A 19666-nucleotide genomic window follows, 5' to 3' on the forward strand; every position below is an offset into this window, starting at 1 on the left:
CTTGGGAGAGGGTGTCCCTCCTATTTTGTGTGTCTGTCCGCACAGAAGGCTTATAGCTTGGTGGAACAGGTCGTGATTTTGAAACTTGTTGCTTGTCTATCTTTTGGCAAATTTTGTCCCTCCCTAATTATAACAAGATGAATTTCATTCATGTCCTGCAGAGAGAGAGAGAGAGAGAGAGAGAGATGGGACACAAATAGCAAGAGAAAGATAGAGAAGACGAAGAGAGAGAGGGAGAGAGAGAGAGAGAGAGGGGGGGGGGGGCAGAAAAAGATGGGATGCAAATAGCAAGTGCAACTTAGCCCAATCATAAAAATCCAAATGGCAATTTAGAAAAAACAACATTTTTTAGCTTCTCAAAGTGGAACCTCCAATTAGATCTTTCCATGGGGGTGGCCAATAAGTGAAAAGTTGATCAATCTAGAAGGCCTAGATTAATTGGGGCTGATAAGTGGGCGAGACCCCTCAAATTAATGGAATCGTTATGAACATTTGAGCATAAGACAAAAAATTTAGAAGGCGCATGCCAGGATTCTTTTTAGGACAAGAAATTTTCAAAGCTTTGCTAGTGGCTTTTGCAGCTTGGTGCGGGAACGGCCTTGCCTGGCATCGTTGCTGCCAAGATTGGAGCAGTGGTCACTTTGACAGACCGCACGGATAGACCCACGGTAAGTGTGATTCTATTGTTCTTTGAGTACCAAATCCTTGCATCAGGACATTATCAATCATATGGTGGTCAGTTGTAATCATTCTCCTAATTAAGTGCAACAATAGTCTTAACCATTCTCCTAATTAAGTGCAACAATAGCAAAACAAAAAGCACAGAGCCAGTGTGAAATATGGCACTTGGCACTGTCAAGTATGGGTCACGACTCACAGCAATCTAAGAAGTCTGGTAACGCAAAGCCATTAACATGAACCTACCTTGTTTGCACAACACTCGGTCTAGTATGCCAGATGAGACCAAACATTTGGGTGAGATGTCTTTGTCTGCCAAAGGCAAGTGATTGGATCTTGATGTAGCTTCCATGATAGGGTCTCGCCCAGGATGTTGATTCCATAATCGTGGCAAGTGAGGAGTCTGCATTGACTTCAACTATGAGTCATGTAAAATCATCGATGACACAGAAAATGCACTTTGTTTGAAACTTCAAACTGCCTTGGCTTGTGACACTAAGTCATGCCATGGTTTTGTCCCAGCTTCTGTGCATATGCTGTCTACTGCAATTAACAAAGCTTTGTCATAGAGGCCCCTGAAGTCAAGGGTCGTGGGAGTAGCCCTCATGTGTTCGTTCTCTGTTTTGTGTTACGACCATAACAAAAATTTACTTCTTTGACAGCTACAAAGCATAAGTCCCCTAGTAGCTTGAAATGGCAGAGGTGCAAGGGAGGGTAAATTGATGACCTGGAAATCGAGACAGAAACATGAACACCAATGCCCTTTGCCATTAGACATTTGTCGAAACTTAGCATAGAGGGCCCCTGAGAAGACTCAAAACTTAGTACATTAGCATGTTGCTCTCTGTAGACGTGCCTTACATCTATGTATACGTGCCTTACATCTATGTAGACGTGCCTTACATCATTGAGGAGGTTTTAACTTGCGCTGTGGAGTACAAGCTGCTTCCCAACGTCAGTGGCCTTGTGATGGGTTTTCACCTTATCCCAAGGTCTAGTCCCCGTGCTCCCATCCACTCGTCCATCATGCGTGAAATCTAATCTCCCATAATAGCATCAAACACCTCTGGGGTCCACTTCTCCAACCCTGTGGAGGCAAACTAGAAACTCCAAACGGGGTGTGTTTGAGAGCCCACTGTGTTGATCAAACCCCCCTTCCGTGGTTGCAGGACCATAAGTGTTACCTCCAATGGTAAAGAATAAGAGTCCGGGATCTCCAGATAATTCCAAGGTCCCAACCTCCATAAGTCCTGCGGTAAGGGACACCTAGGTTGGAGGTGGGGAGCTGTTGACCGAGAGGACGAGCCCCGTCCCTATGGCTCGCTCCTCGAATGGGCTTGATGCTGCGACGAGGGAGTAGAAGGGGACGTCGTCTTACCCTTGCTTGCTGGCAGGGGTGTCGAAGCAGGGGAGGGCAGGGAGGTTGAGGAACCTGCTACGGAGGTGGAGAGGGGGGCGGCGGGGGAGGGAGGAGGTGGGGGGCGGAGCTTGGAAGGAAGGGGGCGGGTGGTGAGAGTGATCATAGTAGGAGGGGCGAGGGGGGGGGAGGGGGCGGGAAGGATCTGGAGGGGGAGGGGGAGGGGGGGGAATAGGGGCGACCACAGGCCCCCCTTGCTGATTAGGCTCATCGGGGCTCTGGATCCGCTCCTCCTCAGTCGGTGCCTGGCTAACGTCCGCCATCGCCTCATCTGAAACTCCTGGGGCTCGCTGTTGATGAAAGGGTGGATGTGGACGTTGAACCTCCATCACGGGAGGATCATCTGGCTGGGCGGTGGCCCCTTCTGTTGGGGGAGGTGGATCTCCACGTAAGGGCTCCTGTTGCTGCTGCTCCTCAGGTGCCTCGCAGACAACCCTGTCTCTCTCTCTCTCTCTGCGTTTGGCCCTCTGTCTGCGGCGCTTGCGAGCCTGTTTGCTTGGTTTCTTTTTCTTTTTAACCTTGGTCCAGTCCCCTTCTGAGGGGGTCACCCAAGGGGTCTGAGACTCGTGCTGCTCCTGTCTGAGGGGGTGCTGGACTCTGGTCTGCTGACTTTGCCTACTCTGCGGGGGTGGGGGGGGTGGGGAGGCGCTCGGCCATGGCCATGGGGGCAAAATCTTTGGCGAGGTGACCCATCTGTCTGCACCCAAGACACTGGCCTGGTAACCCAGAAATCTCCACTCGCTGGCGAAGTGTGCCCCCTTCGAGGGTCTCTAGGAGGATCAACTCTGGGCTCTTAACCACCAGTCTGATCCTTGGGATCCCGCATCTACTACAATTGAGGCGGTTGGCTCTGGCGGGGACTCGAGCATGGCGCCAAATGCCCGACCAATGGAGGGGAGGATCGCTCGATACTCCTTTGGGAGCCCTGGGAAGCGGAGCGTAACCGGAGAACAGGGAACATGGTGTGTCGTGTCCATTTCCTCCATTGTAAAGCCATGGTACCAAGGAAAGAGGTACACTAGATGCGGGCCAAGGAGGATGGGGCTCTGCTCCACGAGTGTCGAGGTAGTGTCAGGGGAGCTCAGTTGGATGAGGAATACACCTCTTCCATAGATGGTGACGTCTTGGATGTGGTCACCCTCTAATGCCAAGCTTGCCTGGATCCACTCAGGCACCTATCTCCTTGTAGGAGTGAGGCCCACAATTCTGCCCACTATCGCCTTGTCCTAGAGGGACTGAACTGCCTGCTGTACCTATTGCTTGTTAGCTGGGGAAAGAAGAACCTTAACAGCTGTGGGATTCGAGGGTGCTGCCATAGAGCCCCTCTGGCCAGACCAAGGGTCACCACCAAGGCTTTCTTTCGCCTTAACAAGCACAAATGCTCCCGTTGCAGGGAGGAAGAAGAAAAAAGGGGGGTGAGGAAGAACGTCAGAGGGGGAGGTGGAGACAAGGCGGGGTGAAGGAGGGAGAGGGCAATGACGGAGGTGGAAGGAGGAGGAGGGAAAGGAAGGCGAGGGGGGGATGGCGGAAGGCGGAAGAGGAGAGGGGACGAGAAGGCAAGGAGGTGGAAGAAGTGAAGGAAAGAAGGGGGGAGGAGAGGAGGGAGGATAGAAGGAGAGGAGGAGGGAAGGAGAAGGTGAAGGAGCGGAGAGGAGGCGGGGGAGGGGAGCCGGCGAGGGAGAGGAGGAGGGAGCGGCCGGCGGAAGAGGCCGGGGAGGCGGAGGTGACAGGGGCGGAGCTGGGGGGGGCAACGAGCGGAGGGGGAGGCAGCAGGGGCGGAGCGCGGCGGGGATGGCGAAGGGCTGCAGAAGGGGGCGGAAGAGCGGGGCAGCCAGGGAGCAGCACGGCGGCTTAGCAGCAGCAGCTCCGACGGGGCGTACAGCTCTACTTGGATGCCCTCTCGATCCATTTGGTTGAGAACTTCACACCTTTTGTCTCTTGTTTTTTGAAACACTTAAGTACACATTTGTTGAGAATACAAGCTATAGAGTGCAAAAAGCAAAACAGAGTTGGAAGCCCTAATCCTAGCCATACAGGGTTCATGTATATATTTATTCTTTTTAACAATGTGTTGTACAATTAGTTATCTGCTTGGTTGCTCCCTAGCTGTTCCTCTCCTCCTGTACTGTTTTCCCTTGTGTTGTCACATTTTGCATATTATCTGCTGTGTAATTGAGGCCCACTTTTTTCAGGTTATAGCTGTCTTTTTTGGGGGGGGGGGGGGGGGGGGGGCAGCATGGGGGGGGGGGGGGCAGCATCGTGCAGACAAATAGTACCCAAAAATGGTTTTATTGGTCTCTATGTACATATATTTGGTCTTAACTGGTGAATTTAGTTTTAATTTCATAGTTTGTTTGGTTTTGTTCCCCTCAATTTTGTCTAACTTGAACCTTTAGTCATTTTGATAGGTGTTTCAGAACATGGAGAGAATATGTGAGCAAAACGGAGTTGATTGCCAGGTATCTTTTTAAAGAATTTATCATGCTTCTATTGAAGCAAATTTCTGGTCTTTCATTTCCCTTTTTAAAAGTGTCATCAATGCACTCTCCTATACGTGCTCTTATTGGACAAGGGTTATTCTTCAAAAAATTGGTCCAGGTAATTTTTAAGGTTCCACGTACTCTGGTCTTTTGATTGTGCTGCTTTGGTGGTTTGTAGATCATGGGTTTGACTTGGGGTGATTGGGATTCAACTTCATTAACTTTGAATCCAGACATAATTCTTGGAGCTGATATACTTTACAATGCAAGAGGTTGGTTTTTTTCGTTATGCTTTTGAGTGCAGGTTGTAATTGTTATCTTATCATGTGTTGTCTCCATCTTAATTGTTTATTAAAATAAATTGGGAGTATAGGAAGTGGAAGCTTCCATGGATGAGAGAGAGAGAGAGAGAGAGAGAGAGAGAGTTTATTAAAGTCTTCGGAAGACCGATGGGTCTATGAGACTGTGAAAATCCTGTTACAAACGAGCTGTGAGGGTGGAGCTACTAAACAAGCATCAACACCAATGGAGAATGCAGAATGCAAAAAATGCACAATGATAGTACTTAGTACAACATAGTCATGTCAGTGGTCGACTACATATCAATCTCATCATCATCAGGACATCAGGGTGGGTGGGGCAATGGAGGCATCAAATTGGCGAGAGTGCTATCGGCTGCTCACGGCGGGTGTGGCTTTGTGACGCCTCTTGGTCATAGCTCTGTGCCTAACAAGGGCTACAGTAACCCCTATCACCGACTCTGAACAAAGAGGGGATATCCCCAAGTGTAATCTGCGCATCAACCCTCTGTGTGAGCTATCGAGTCACTGGCTTTGGGTCACGATCGTGTCGAGGCCTTGTATCGTGGGGATCTATGTGATTTGGCAGGAAGTCCGTGATCTCGCGGTGCCTAGCTGCCTCATGAATAAAGGCCGCCAAGCATCTCTCGAAACTATCTCAACAGGTGACCCATCAAACGTGAATTGCCCCTAGTGCATGATAGCTCGAGATGTATTGAAGATCATAACCTTGGTTTTACCAAGGTTGACCTTCAAATCATGAGACTCACAAAAAAATTGTAGTGCATCTAGGTGTCCCTAGAACATGTCATGATAGGTGGAGTAAGAAATCAGTGGGGTGGAATGTGCTGTGCGATGGGGAGTGGAAATACTAAAGAAAGATAGGTATGATCAGCCCCTATAGGAAGAGGTGCTACAGAAAAACCAGTGATGAGAGATATGAAGGCAAGGGATCCCATGATGTAATCAACAACCTAGAGCCTCTCTCATGTGGAAAGTGTGTGAGACCGAGAACCCGTCCGTTGCAAGCTCGTGAGGCACCAAGGTGTCCCCCTGTGTCTTGGCAAGTTGAGGGGAGATGGCATCTTCTGAACTCCCCATATCGAACAGGACAATAAACCGATGCCCGTTAGCTATGCCATACGCTCGAATGAGCGCCTTCTTTTGATCTGAGAAGTCGCCCTCCTTACCTTGAAAGACCACCGTGGGAACGGCGTTCAAAGCAGGGAAGACGGCATTCGTAGTTGAGGATGGAGGCGGAGCTGGAAGAGCCAATACATTAGCGACGGACGAAGTAGGTGATTTCGTAGCCTTTTTGGCAAGCCACTTCGGACAATCCTTCTTGCCATGCCCAGCGATGTGGTGGCAATGAAAGCAGCGATGTTCTTGGTGGTACCGCTTCTGCTCGTCGGGTTGTAGATAGCCTCCTGTAATACTCGCTTTAGCCTTCTCATTCGGAGTCATCTTTGGCTTGGATTCCCTCTTTTGACCAGATGCCTGGCCGTCTTTCTTTTGGAACTGGTTGTCCTTCTTCTGATCCTTACCCGCTGTGTTGTTTGACTGCTGCAGGGCTTTGGAATCTTTTTGGACCTGCTTGGGCTTTTCCCCGTTTAGCATCATCTCCTGATTCTGTGCGAGAGTCAGCGCCCGCTTGTAATCCGTGGGTCGAAGTTCCGAATGGTAAAACGTATGTTCGTGTCCAAACCTCGAATGAATTGCTTCATCTTGGCGCTCTCCGTCACGCCCAACTGTTGCGCCAGTGTGATGACCTTATTACTGTATGTCAACACACGCAAACCATTCTGGGAGAGACGAGCGAACTCATCCTTGAGGTTAAGCATATATTGGGGTGGGAGAAAACGGGCTTTGAGGTCGGCCACAAATGTTGCCTAAACGAAATTCATCTTAAACGTTTTTGGGTCAGTATGCTTACTAGCCCAATGCTGCCACCAAGTCACCGCCTCACCTGTAAGATGAGGGGCTGCAAGGTGGACTTTATCTTGCTCATCTTGAATCCGCGCTAATGGAAAATGAGCTACAAACTGATGAATAAATTGCAAAATTGTTGAATGATCACACTTACCATCATACTTAACAAAATTTGGAGTGGACCGAGTGAGTGGTGTTTGTTACCTTTGTCGATGGCGAAGTTGTGGCGGAGACGGCCGCTGCGCTCAAACTTGCCTGCATAGCGGCTAACATCTGTTTGTGTTGGAGAAGCATCGCCTCTCGGTCTAGCTTTTGTTGCCTCTCTGCCTGGGCGAGCTCTGCGCATCGCAGTGCCTCCTCATTTTTGCGTTTCTCATGCATCAACAAGAGCAGTTTTTCAAAATCTGTGGTTCTTCTTTCTTCTAGCGACTTTTCTGCTTCTTTTTCCTCCAGACATTGTTTTGTCTGGTCCAGCTGTCTTCTGCTTTCTTCTAGCTGGGATGAATGTTCTTCGAGTTGCTGCAGCAGGACCCGATTTTGCTCTAGAAGGTTCGCCATCACTTCTTGAGCATTTGGCGGAAGCGTATCTTGTTGGTAGTCTTTCTCCTCTTCAAAGTCTTCACGGTTGAAATCTTTTCTGACCCTTCCATGGTGCTTGATTGTGTGTCCTTTCCGGATCTCATCACAATCATACACTCGCGGTAGTCAAGCTGGATACAGACCGAAGCTCTGATACCAATGTAACATGCAACGGTTATCTGATCGTGTAATTCACAGCAAGACCTTCTTTAAACCTTTAGCGAGGAATGAGCGTTGTTTACCATAGAGAGAGGAAGGAGATGAGGGTAGAGAGAGAGTAGAGTCGACAACCGATTGGGTCCCTGTACCCACTGAGGGCCCCCTCCCCCAATCGGGGGAGAATTTGCTTTATACTTGGAGAACTGAGAAATACAAAGAACACTCTTAAAGAGAGCACGGAACACGCTTCTGAAGAGCTCACTGTGCGCACGTATAGCAAACCCAAAGACCTGAGAGGCAACGCCGACCAATACCGAGACCTTGATGCTGTCCACACTGACGATGTAGGACGCTTTTGCAAGGCAAGGAAGAGGAATGCAGGGTTATTGCGTGAGTGAGAGAGTGAAAAGCTAGAAGCAACCCTTTGGTCCATGGATCCTGAAAGTGAGTGCGGAAACACGGCCTCTCTAGTCTGGCCAATGAAGTATATCCTCTGCTCAAGCGTGCCTGCATCGCAGGTCTCATAGTAAAGATGGGTCCGAAAAAGACAACCCAAAGATAAGTGTGTGATGAAACTACCTCAATAGGTGACCCATCAAATGCGAACTGCTCTTGGCGCATGACAGCTCGAGATGTATTGAAGATCATAACCTTGGTTTTACCCAGGTTGACCTTCAAACACCTAATCTTTCCCAGACTCTTCCTGAAACGCTCTCGTAAAGTGCCATGACAGCCCAAATGATCTCATGGTCGTAACCCAGATCCTGTAGGCGCCGTATGAGGCGGGCTCTCGGGACCGTGTCAAATGCCTTGCAAAAATCCACAAAGCAACAGTAAACCCTCTGCTTTCGTGCCCTCGCCTCCTTGATGATACATCTGAGCGTGAGAATGTGTTCCATGGTCCCATGATCACGCCGGAATCTGGCCTATCCTGCTGCTCTAAGTCCTCGACACTCCGCAAATCTACTGACCTTGGAATCAAGTACTGATGCATAAATCTTGGACATGACATGTCCAATCATAATGATCGTGTAGTTCTCCGGGCTCATGGGATCCCCTGAGAGGGGGAGAGTAGTGGAAGAGAGCAAGAGAGTGAGAGTGAGAGAGAGTGACACTCTAGTGCGGGTGTGAAGTAAGAATGAGCCACACCACAAACTCACTTATGTTTTATTAGGATTAGGTTTACCCTATGACTGTCTTAGGACAATCATAGGTGTCCTATCTTTTAAAGAAGGGTTGGCAATGTGCCTTTACCCCAACAACCTCCCACCTAAAGGCCAATGTGCCTAAAGGGGAGAAAAGAATAAAAATTACAGCAATATACAGTTACTGTATACAAGACCATAAAATAAGAATGGTCTCATCCTAATCCCATGATGTGGCGGCAATGTGCAAACCGCTCTGTAGGCAAGCTCTTAGTGAGCAAATCTGCAGGATTATCATCAGTATGTACTTTCACAAGCTCAAGTCGCTTGTCTTCCAGTACCTCCCTGATGAAATGATATTTCACTTCTATGTGCTTGGTCTTCTGATGAAAGACCGGATTCTTTGCCAACATGATAGCACTCTGACTATCACAATGCAAAACTGGCATATCTCCTGTAATGCCCAAATCTCCCACCAGCCGAGTAAGCCATATTGCTTCCTTGCAAGCCTCAGTGGCTGCAACATATTCAGCTTCTGTGGTTGACAGTGCAACGCATTTCTGCAACCGAGACACCCATGATATAGCACCTCCTGCAAATGTGAAAATATAACCGGTAGTAGACTTCCGGTTATCCGCATTCCCTGCATAGTCTGAATCTGTAAAACCATGCACCAATGCATCCTGCCTACCATAGCATATGCACAAGTCTTTGGTACCCTTGAGATACCTCAAGACACCTTTCACTGCTTCCCAATGCCGCTTACCTGGATTTGCCATATACCTGCTGATGACTCCCACCGCAAAAGCAATATCCGGACGAGTAGCAACCATGGCATACATCAAAGATCCAACTGCAGATGCATACGGAACCTTGGCCATTTCAGCCTTATCATCATCTGATCTGGGGCTGTCCTTACTGCTGAGTTTTAAATGTGGAGGCAACGGGGTACTAATAGACTTCCCCCCCTCCATTTTAAACCTCTGCAGTACTTTGTCAATATACTCTTTCTGTGACAGAAACAAAATTCCCTTGGACCTGTCACGAGTAATACGCATGCCAAGAATATGATTTGCATCACCCAAGTCTTTCATGTCAAAAGACTTATGCAGTTGTTTCTTCAAAGCACTAATCTCATGCTGAGATTTACTGGCAATAAGCATGTCATCGACATATAGAATGAGTAGCATCAAACTGCCATCCTTTGCCCGTTTGGTGTACAAGCAATGATCGGTCTCACACCGATGATACCCTTGGGACTGCATGAAGGCATCAAACTTCTTGTACCATTCCCTTGGCGCCTGCTTGAGTCCATACTAGCTCCTCTTGAGCTTACACACAAGCTGTTCTTTCCCTTTAACAGCATATCCCTCTGGCTGACTCATATAGATCTCATCATGAAGATCTCCGTGAAGAAAGGCTGTCTTCACATCCATCTGACATAAATCCATGTCGTCATGAGCAACAAGAGCTAACACTGCTCTCAAAGTAGTCATCTTGACTACCGGGGAAAAAATCTCATCAAAGTCAATGCCTTTCTCCTGCTTAAATCCCTTGGCAACCAATCTGGCCTTATACCGAGGTAAAGCATTTGAATCCACTTTGACTTTGTAAACCCACTTGCATGGCAAAACCTTTCTGCCTGTAGGTAGCTGCACCAAGTCCCATGTATCATTCTAAAGTAGGGAGTCCATTTCTGACTGCATGGCTTTCTCCCACTTCTTTTTCTCTGCTCTTCCCATAGCTTCCTCGAAGCTGGAAGGCTCACCACAATCTGTCAGCATGATAAAATCAGCCACATTATTGGCTCCTGGAACAAACCTGGCAGGAGGCCGTTGTGCACGGGTGCTCCTCCTAACAAAATGTTCCGGATTAGGCTGCTGTCCAACCTGTTCTTCATGCATGACGGGTGGCTGTACCACCATATCTGGCTGTACTACAGCCCCATCTGTTGGCACATCCAGTGGTGCATCACTGGCAAAATTATCTGGCTGATTTTCAGCCTGTATACCCTCTTGAACAGGGTGATCTGCAGCAGCCTGCTGCTGCATATAAATGGGCATTCTTTGCTGTCCAACATCATCATAAATAACCCTCCTGTATTCCACAGGTTGCACGGGTTCCTTGTGTACACTATCTTCTTTAAAGATGACATCATTGCTGCGTATAATCTTCCGTTTAACGGGATCCCATAACCTGTACCCCATTTCACCTTCGTCACCATAACCCATAAAGATGCATCTGATAGACTTTGGATCCAGTTTGGTGCGTAGATCTTTGCGTACATGAGCAAAGCACTCGCAGCCAAATACACGTAAGTGCTTATATGAGGGTGGCTTGCCAGACCACACCTCCTCTGGCACTTTCAACTCCAAAGCCTTATTTGGTGACCTGTTAATAATGTGAACTGCTGTTTGCACGGCTTCTGCCCAAAAGCCATGGGGTAATGCAGCATAAGACAACATACATCGAACCTTCTCCTGAATAGTTCGATTCATCCGCTCACTTGCACCATTTTGAGATGCATTATGAGGGGCTGTGAGTTCCTGTTTAATGCCCTTAGCTTGGCAAAACTGCACAAAAGCATGTGACACATACTCACCCCCATTATCGGATCTGAGGCATTTCAGCCTACGACCTGTCCGATTCTCAACCTGAGCGACAAACTTCTTGAAAGCATCTAAGGCATCTCCCTTATGCTTCAAGAAATAGACCCACACCTTACGTGTGGCATCATCAATGAAAGCAATAAAATATTTTGCACCCCCTAGTGATAACTGTGGCATCTCACACAAATCAGTGTGCACTAGATCAAGTGGTGCTCTATTCTGGGGAGTTCTCCTCTTATGAGGAGTCACAGAATGCTTGCCAAAAATACAATGATCACAAGTAGGCAAATCTGAAAAAGAGAGAGGCGGCAGATAACCCAATCGTGACAGTTCTTGCATTCCTTTAACAGACATGTGTCCCAACCGGCTATGCCACAATGAAACCTTTGGCAGCTCGGTTATGGCAACAACATGATTACCCACACTGGAAACATAAAGAGGGTACAAGGTATCACTCTTAAAACCCTCAGCCACTACAGTCTGGCCATCAGTAATCACCCATTTGGAATCCCCAAATGTGGTGTGGTAACCACTGTCATCTAATAAGCCAGTGCTAATCAGATTTTTCTTGATTTGCGGCACATGGCGAACACCATCAAGCATAAATGACTGTCCATCAGGAAATACTATCTGTATACTGCCAATCCCTGCAATCTGACATGCATAGTTGTTCCCAAGATGAACAACTCCATGAGTACCTGTGTAGGAAGTAAACCACTCCCTATGAGGAGTAACATGAAAAGAAGCACCTGAATCCAAGAGCCAGGTGTGCATGTCATGGCCATCAATAACCAAGGCATGTGCTATTACAGCAGAAGAGCATAAAACATCATGTATGTCACTGTCACTGTCCTCTGCTGCAACATTCACTGCATCAAGTCATCTGCCTTGGCCTTGCCTTTGCCTTTGCTTGCATTTCCTGCATCCTTTGTTTCAGCCTTCTTGGCTTTCTGATCCCGTATGAACTTGAAGCACTTCGACTTCACATGTCCCTTCTTGCCACAATAAAAGCATTCAATGTCCTTTTTGCCACGGGACTGACTGCGGGATTTGGACTTACTAGCAGATCTCCCCTTCTGCTGAGTCCTGCCTCTGTCCTGTACCTGCAAAGCATTTGAAGACTTGCTGCCCGCATTATTCTTCCTGCTCATCTCCTCCATAAGGAGAGAGCTCTCTACATCAGCATAAATAAGAGTGGCATTCGAGTTTGACAGGGTGGTCTTGAAAGTGTCCCAACTCTCGGGGAGGGTACACAGCAAGAAAGTAGCCTTGAACTCCTCATCAAGGTTCAACCCCTGTGCAATCAGCTGTGTAAAGATAGCATTGAACTCACTCAAGTGTGAGGTCATAGCTGTACCTTCCTTCATGCGAAGATCGACCAGCTTCTTCAGCCAATAAACCTTACTGGCTGAGCTCTTTTGGGCATATAATTCTTCTAGTCTTTGCCATAGACCATAAGAGGTCTTTTCAGCCTGTACATTGAACACAAGAGTGTCTGAAATAGTGAGCATGATAGCTGCCCTCGCGGACAAATCAAGCTCTTCCCAGTCATCAGCTGCCATATCAGATGGCTTGACACCCTTCACCCTTATGGGCTTAGCAATCTTCTTTAACAGAAGTACATTCAAGCACTGTTCTGCCCATAATGCATAGTTGTGTGCTCCTTCCAGTTTCTTTATGTTCAGAATTGAAGAATCACCTCCCCCTGATGCCATATCAGATGAGGAAAGTACCTGACTCCCTGGAAGTAAAAAGACTGAATAAAAATTCTGATTTCTCAGAAAAAACCTGCTCTATTCAAGAGCCAGAAGCACTTTCAATGGTGCTGTTTTTACTGTCAGTAAAATCTGCAGCAAAACAGTAAATGACCCTGCAAATACTGTACCTTCTGACAAACTGTTCTGAGCTCAAAGAGGCATGAAAACAGTAATTTCAGACTGCTGCTGCTGCTCAACAAGTGCTTAACAGTGCATAATCATCTGACAAAACCACCAACACTGCTGTAAACACTGCTGTACTGACTGTACTGATCACTTCTCCCACCTCAGATGAGGTATTGCACTGAGTTAAATTGCAGAAACCACTTGACAAACACCCCAAAAACAGTAAATGATCCTTCAGCCTGTCACAAAACCTGCAACAGTAAATGGGATAAATCCCAAGCAATCACCCTTATACCAAGGGGAGAAAATGCATCTGAAGATCTCTGTCGGTAACCCAAGTGCTATCAAACAAAGTCTGGGCAAAAGCCCCTTGATCTGACACCTGAATCAAGTGGAGAACACCTCAACACTGAGGTAACATGCAATATGAAATCTCTCTGACACTTGTACCTGACAATGTGCAATGCATAGACTGCCCCTGTGTACTCAGTAACAACACAAATCACAAAGTACAAACACCAAGAAGAAAATCTTTTGAGCACTGTCAACGATGGGCAGTTAGGGACCGAGTAAACTCGATGCGCCTTGACCAAGCGTGGCTCAACTGAGATTTTCAAAGTGCGTACAAAGAATGTGACCTGCAACAAATGTCACCAAATGCACTGCGGAAACAAAGCAAATGTGTGCTCCCTGGCTACACATCCCTGGCTACACACTGCCTCAAGGCATATACTGCAAACACATCCAGGCAAAAGCCCTTTGAAATGGTCACCCAAAACTGAGAATTGCACTCAGTAAATGCATAGAAGCTTCGGCAAAACAAGCATCTGACCTTCCTGAAAGACAAGTAACTGCGCAAACACCACCACTGTGGCACAAGTCACCTCAAGCGTGAGTGACACGAGAGTACCTGATGTACCTCAATAAATGCACAGTATACTGCTGAAATGCTTCAGGAATGTATCAGAAATACTTCATGTACTGCGCGCACATGCACAAAACAGAGTGCTTCAGCACTATTCCTCTTCCAATCAAAAAATCTGCTGTACTTTTCAGTACCTGCAAAGTACCTGCTGTACTTCTGTCCCTGCAGAGTACCTGTGTACTATCGGTGCTTGTAGCAGGCACGCTTCCCCCAAAAATCGAGTCTTGCAGCAAAAAAACAAACGAGTGAAGGAGTCGTCCGTACAACCGTGAAGGAGACGCCCGTACACAGTTGTACGGCAGTCCGTACGACTGTACGGACAGTCCGTACGGCTGCCGTATGACTAGCTACGCACAGCAGCTAGGCAGCTGCCTGATGCAGCGACGAAATGCTGCGTACAGCAGCTGCTGCACAGCTGCAACAAAAAATCCGACGACGCCCTGCAGCCCGCGCAAAAACCCTGCAGCCCGCGCCCGCGCCTTCACCCTGCAGCCCTACGAAATGCGCCGCCTGCAACCTGACGATGCCCGCGCCCGTCGAGATCTGTCGAGATCTGTCTAGATCTGTCCGTACGGTCGTACGGACGACGTACGGCCGTACGGATCTGTCCGTACGGAAAGGATGAGGTAGGCGGATGAGGCTAGGGAGAGGAGGCTTGATAGGCTCTGATACCAGTTGAGAGGGGGAGAGTAGTGGAAGAGAGCAAGAGAGTGAGAGTGAGAGAGAGTGACACTCTAGTGCGAGTGTGAAGTAAGAATGAGCCACACGACAAACTCACTTATGTTTTATTAGGATTAGGTTTACCCTATGACTGTCTTAGGACAGTCATAGGTGTCCTATCTTTTAAAGAAGGGTTGGCAATGTGCCTTTACCCCAACATCCCCTGCCTTGCGAATGGGTGAGATAGTGTTAATGGCCCAAGTGCGTGGAAACCCCAAACAAACAGCTTCATTAGATAGCTTTGCTAAGATTGGGGCTAGGAGGTTAATCCCATATGCAATGAACTCAGTGCATAGTCTCTCATTATCCTTCGCTCTGCCATTATGAAGTTTCATTACGGCATCTTTTACCCCCCCCCCAGTGAAGAGGGTGCAAGATGTGGGGCGTGGCCTATGTGAGAGGTTAGGGACTGGATGATTTGGGATATCATAGAGTGTGCGTGCATAATCAAACCACACCTGAGTGTTAGTGAGTGGTGAGGGGACCGTCCCTCTAGAAATCTCCGCCAAAAGTCCTTAGAGTTGTTACTGAACAAAATGTTCAGTAGCTCCTCCTCGTTTCGACGAACAAAGTCTAGTTTCTTCTGCGTACCAGTCGATGGTACTGGCGTAGCATCTCTGGTTCGCTCGGAAGACTGTTTTTGGTTTCGAATCTGAGCTGGCGGTGTAAAGCCTTACACTCATCATCGTACCAGCTATTACAGGGTACGGTACGAGGGGGTGGTGGGCAGGTGGTGCATAGTTCAATGAAACGTTTCAGATGGTTGAAACGTGAAACGTTTCAAACGTTTCAAAAAAATAGGTGAAGTTTCAAAAAACCAGATTGTATTTTTTTGGTCTAAAAAATATAAAATTTATCCCTGCATACATTTAGTATGCCAAAACTGTGCAAAACTAGCTAAAAACATAGAAAAAGACTTGACAGAAAGCCTATAATGGCCAATGGTAGAATAGATTATAGACTCTAGATTAGAAAGCTCAATCAAGCCTTCAACTTTATCAATCAAGCCTATAATGGCCAATGCTAGAAATTAGAATAGAGTCTAGATTACAAAGCTCAATTAAGCCTTTAAATTTTAGATTTCTGTTGAGTAGATACTAGATAGGTCGCAAAATCAGATTTCAGATTACAATTTACAAGCTCAAGCCTTAAACTTAATCATATACGAATCACAACCATGGAGTCTGGACATAAATCAAGTTTTCAGTTTCACTCTTGTAAATAGTCTACTAGAACCTAGATTACATAACTCAAGAGTCAAGAGTGAAGGCATCAACTTTAAATTTCAAACAAAACTAAAGTTCAAACTCTACTGAAATCTGAAAGAAAGTAGCAAGTTAATCAGCAAGATCTGTAGGTGCTTGGGCATCTTCTCCCTGGCCCTCAGCCCTCTCCTTTTCCTCCTCCCCATCATCACTATCAGAATCTGCAGAAGTGGATGAATCCTCTTCTGATGATGAGGAGGTCTCTTGCTCTTCTGGAGCAACTGCTATTAAAGTTGGTTCTGTTCTCCCTGCTCGTCTGCGTGCCTGAGATCGTGTGGCACGTGCCAACGATGCCCGCTCCTCAGCAATGAATGCATATGTATCATCATCCTCATGCACAGGATGAAGCATTTCATCCTCAGGGACTTGCACACGTATCTTATCAGGATCCACCTCGTGTGGACCTTCAATGGTCTTCATTCGTCGAATAAGTCGTAGATTGGCATGGACATATACAAGCCTACCATACACCAAATGAATTAACAGTAAATACATGTAGGTTGTAGCATAACTATAATTCAAATGCCAATAATGAACTGTGTGCTGAGTGCATATAAAAGAAAATAGATATGGTGAGTGCTCACACACAAAATTATGAATGCGAATATGAATTACCTGTCAAGTTGTCCAGTGCCTAGTCTATTCCTTTTTTTAGTGTGTATAAGTGAGAACACACTCCAATTCCTTTCACAGGCGCTAGATGAGCAATCTTGTGAAAGGACTCGGAGGGCAATGCACTTCAACTCCGGCGTGCCCCGACCATACTTCTCCCACCAGGTAACAGGCCTCAACTGAGCATCACGGAGACATGCACAAGCTGAGCCAAACTCCTCAAAGGAGTTCCTAAATGAGAGGAGTTGGTCCTCCAAAGCATCTTGCAATATTGCATCTTGATATGCACGTTCAAGGAAACCTGTCCACCCGCAGTCAACTCAGCATCATCCGATTGGTCCTCCCTCCTCCATAGAGGATGCAAAATGTGTGCTACTGCATGAATAGGCCTATGGAACCATGTCCATCTTTTTTCCCACAAGGCCATAATCTCTTGTTCTCTGTAGGGTGCAAATGAAATATATTTAGGTTTCTGCAAATCTAGAATCTAGATTCTAGATTCTAAATACAAATGTAACATCATACGTGCAAAGCCTTAAAGCTGCAAATAAGAAAATTAATTGCAGCCAACAGTGAATTGACAAGTCAAGATTCCTGATTTGCATTTACCTTGTTGCATCAAGCCATGTGCACCCTTTCAGTGCCTCTCCAACCTTCTCCATGAACTCATACACGAGTCCAATTGTGCATCCTTCTCTATCAACAAGTCGAAGGGTACTGAAAAGGGGCTGCACAATCCCCACAATCTCCTCAGCTGCATGCCAAAAATCACCATCAAACAGACTTATCCCAGCTCAACCATTCCTCACTGACTACCATGCGCCTTAAGTTAGGCTTCACCTTTACCAAGCGTGACAAGACTATAAAGAGATAGGCAAAGCGGGTCTTTGAGGGCTTCAGAATCTCATGGGAGCTATGCTGCTGAAAAATTGCAAGGGCTCTATGCTTCCTTGTCAAGAAAGTCACCATGCTCCGTGCCTTGTCAACCACCGAGGAAATCCAAGGAAGCTTCCCTATGTCCTCTATAAGAAGATCCAAACTGTGTGCAGCACAGGGAGTCTATAAGATATGCGGATAGTCACTCTCAAGTAGCGCACCCATGCGCTGACAAATACTTGCATTATCTAGGGCTGTCACCTGCGCATGCACGTCGCGGTATGAGAGATTTCGCCTCTATAGTCTAAGTCAAAAAGTACAATTTTTAATCTAAACCTATAGTACCCTAGCCACGTTTCATTGAACATGAAACGTTTCGAAACGTTTCAAATTCAATGAAACATGTTTCATTGTGACTATGAGGTGGTGTGGGGGAAAGCGTGAAGAACAGCCTCGTGTAGTGAGCGGGTGACTAGGGCAGCATGATCCTCTAATAGGGGTATGAAGTCAATGTAGGCGAGAAGTATGTATAGACGGCCAGAGTAAGTAGGTGAGTGATCGCGATCAAAGTGTATATCATGGTAAGTGGAGTAAGAACTCAGCGGGGTGGAAGGTGCTGTGCGACGGGGAGTGGAAATGCTAAAGAAAAGATAGGTATGATCAACCCCTAGAGGAAGAGGTGCTACGGTAAAGTCAGTGATGCGAGATGTGAAGGTAGGGGATCCCATGATGTAGTCAACAACACTGGAGCCTCCCCCATGTGAAAAGCACGTGAAACCACCTGAGGCGGGCCATCTATCAAGACCATTATAAATAATGAGATCATGCATCCTGTCGAGGTCCAATAGGGCCTGCCCATAAGATATGAATGGTCCTCGTCTGTCAGCTCAAACCCGTAGCATACCTGCCTCCTTAAAGTCAATGTCTGGCAGTAGAGTGGAATCATCCCTGAAGTCGAGGAGTGGTGCCTAACGAGCGCCTGTCCTCACGCTAAAGTCCTCAACTAGGAGGACTTCTCTGAAGTCAACAATGGGCTGATAAAGAGCAGCAAATGGAGATGTCTCATCCTCACCTTGAATATCTCTGGCAAAGTGGAAGGTCTCAGGGGGGAAGTAGCAAATTGCAATAACGGCTATCCATGTGCCGAATCTGTATCCAAAGAAACCTGGAATGTGCATCTCTCTGCTCTACTGAGATGGCCCCCAAAAGTGTGGATTTGTAAAGGACTGCGACTCCTCCTGACCCTCGGACCCCTCTTGTATCTCTCATCTCATCTCTGTAGGCAGACTCCCATGTATACCCGTTGACTACTGGTAGTGGATGCTCTGGACTCTGATGTGTCTCTGTGTAAAAGACTATGTCGTGACCTGTATAGGATTCTGAGAAGTTCCCTGGTTTTGACCATAAGGTACCATTACAGTTCCAAATGGTGCAGGATAGGGTCTCGGATATCTGAGTCTCATAGACCCCGTCTCCCTATGTGGGAGGGGAGGTGGGTGCCTGTAAGGAGTTGTCCATCTCGTACTACTGCCCACTTCCCCTCCTTGCGGGCCTGATCCTGCTACTGCAACAGGAAGCGCCTCTCCTCAACCTGTAGTGGAGTGAGGTCCTCATCCATGGAGATCGCTGGCTGGTTTTGTAAGGCTGACCTACGACGTAAAGCCGAAAGTCGTGCGTGAGCATCATGGAACCGTATGATCAGGGGTTGCTCTCGGTTAGGGTCCCTCCCCACCCACCATGCTCTCTTAATCCTGTGCTCAATTGCCCCCATAGTAGTGGCCACAAAGACCGTCGCATCTGCCATCGGTGTAGCCTCAGTGCGTGGAATCCCACGTACTCTGATGTTGAGAGCCTTACTGGCTCTCTGTTGTTGCTCCAGTAGGGTAGCCGAAACAGTTACCCTTGCAAGTTCCCGTTTGGCTACGTCGACCCATCTGGACGTCTCCTTGATGGTAGATGGCATGCTCGCAATTTGTGCCTCCACCATTGGGGTGCTCCTTGGAACTGTGCGTATAGCTGTGACCTCCTATTAGAGCTGTGAGATCTCTTGTCTGAGTCCCTGAATCAGATCAGCCTGGTCTCGGATAGCC

At 47.4% G+C, this 19666-nt stretch overlaps 1 protein-coding gene across 2 annotated transcripts in view; it reads left to right on the forward strand.

Annotated features, from left to right (window-relative positions):
* Positions 1–19666, forward strand: part of LOC147886631 (Putative methyltransferase family protein) — a 30145-nt gene that overhangs the window by 646 nt on the left and 9833 nt on the right. The window contains exons 3-5 of one of the 2 annotated variants that reach the window (XM_087395707.1): positions 582–668; positions 4504–4554; positions 4754–4847. In XM_087395707.1, coding sequence (XP_087251833.1) covers positions 582–668; positions 4504–4554; positions 4754–4847 — 232 coding nt within the window. The remainder of the gene's footprint in view (positions 1–581; positions 669–4503; positions 4555–4753; positions 4848–19666) is intronic. The other variant, XM_087395708.1, reaches the window with a different exon arrangement.

The sequence above is a fragment of the Dipteris shenzhenensis genome, chromosome 24 (assembly GCF_047967505.1).
Source record: "Dipteris shenzhenensis isolate YYH24624 ecotype China chromosome 24, Dip_SZ_1.0, whole genome shotgun sequence".
Taxonomy (NCBI): Eukaryota; Viridiplantae; Streptophyta; class Polypodiopsida; order Gleicheniales; family Dipteridaceae; genus Dipteris; species Dipteris shenzhenensis.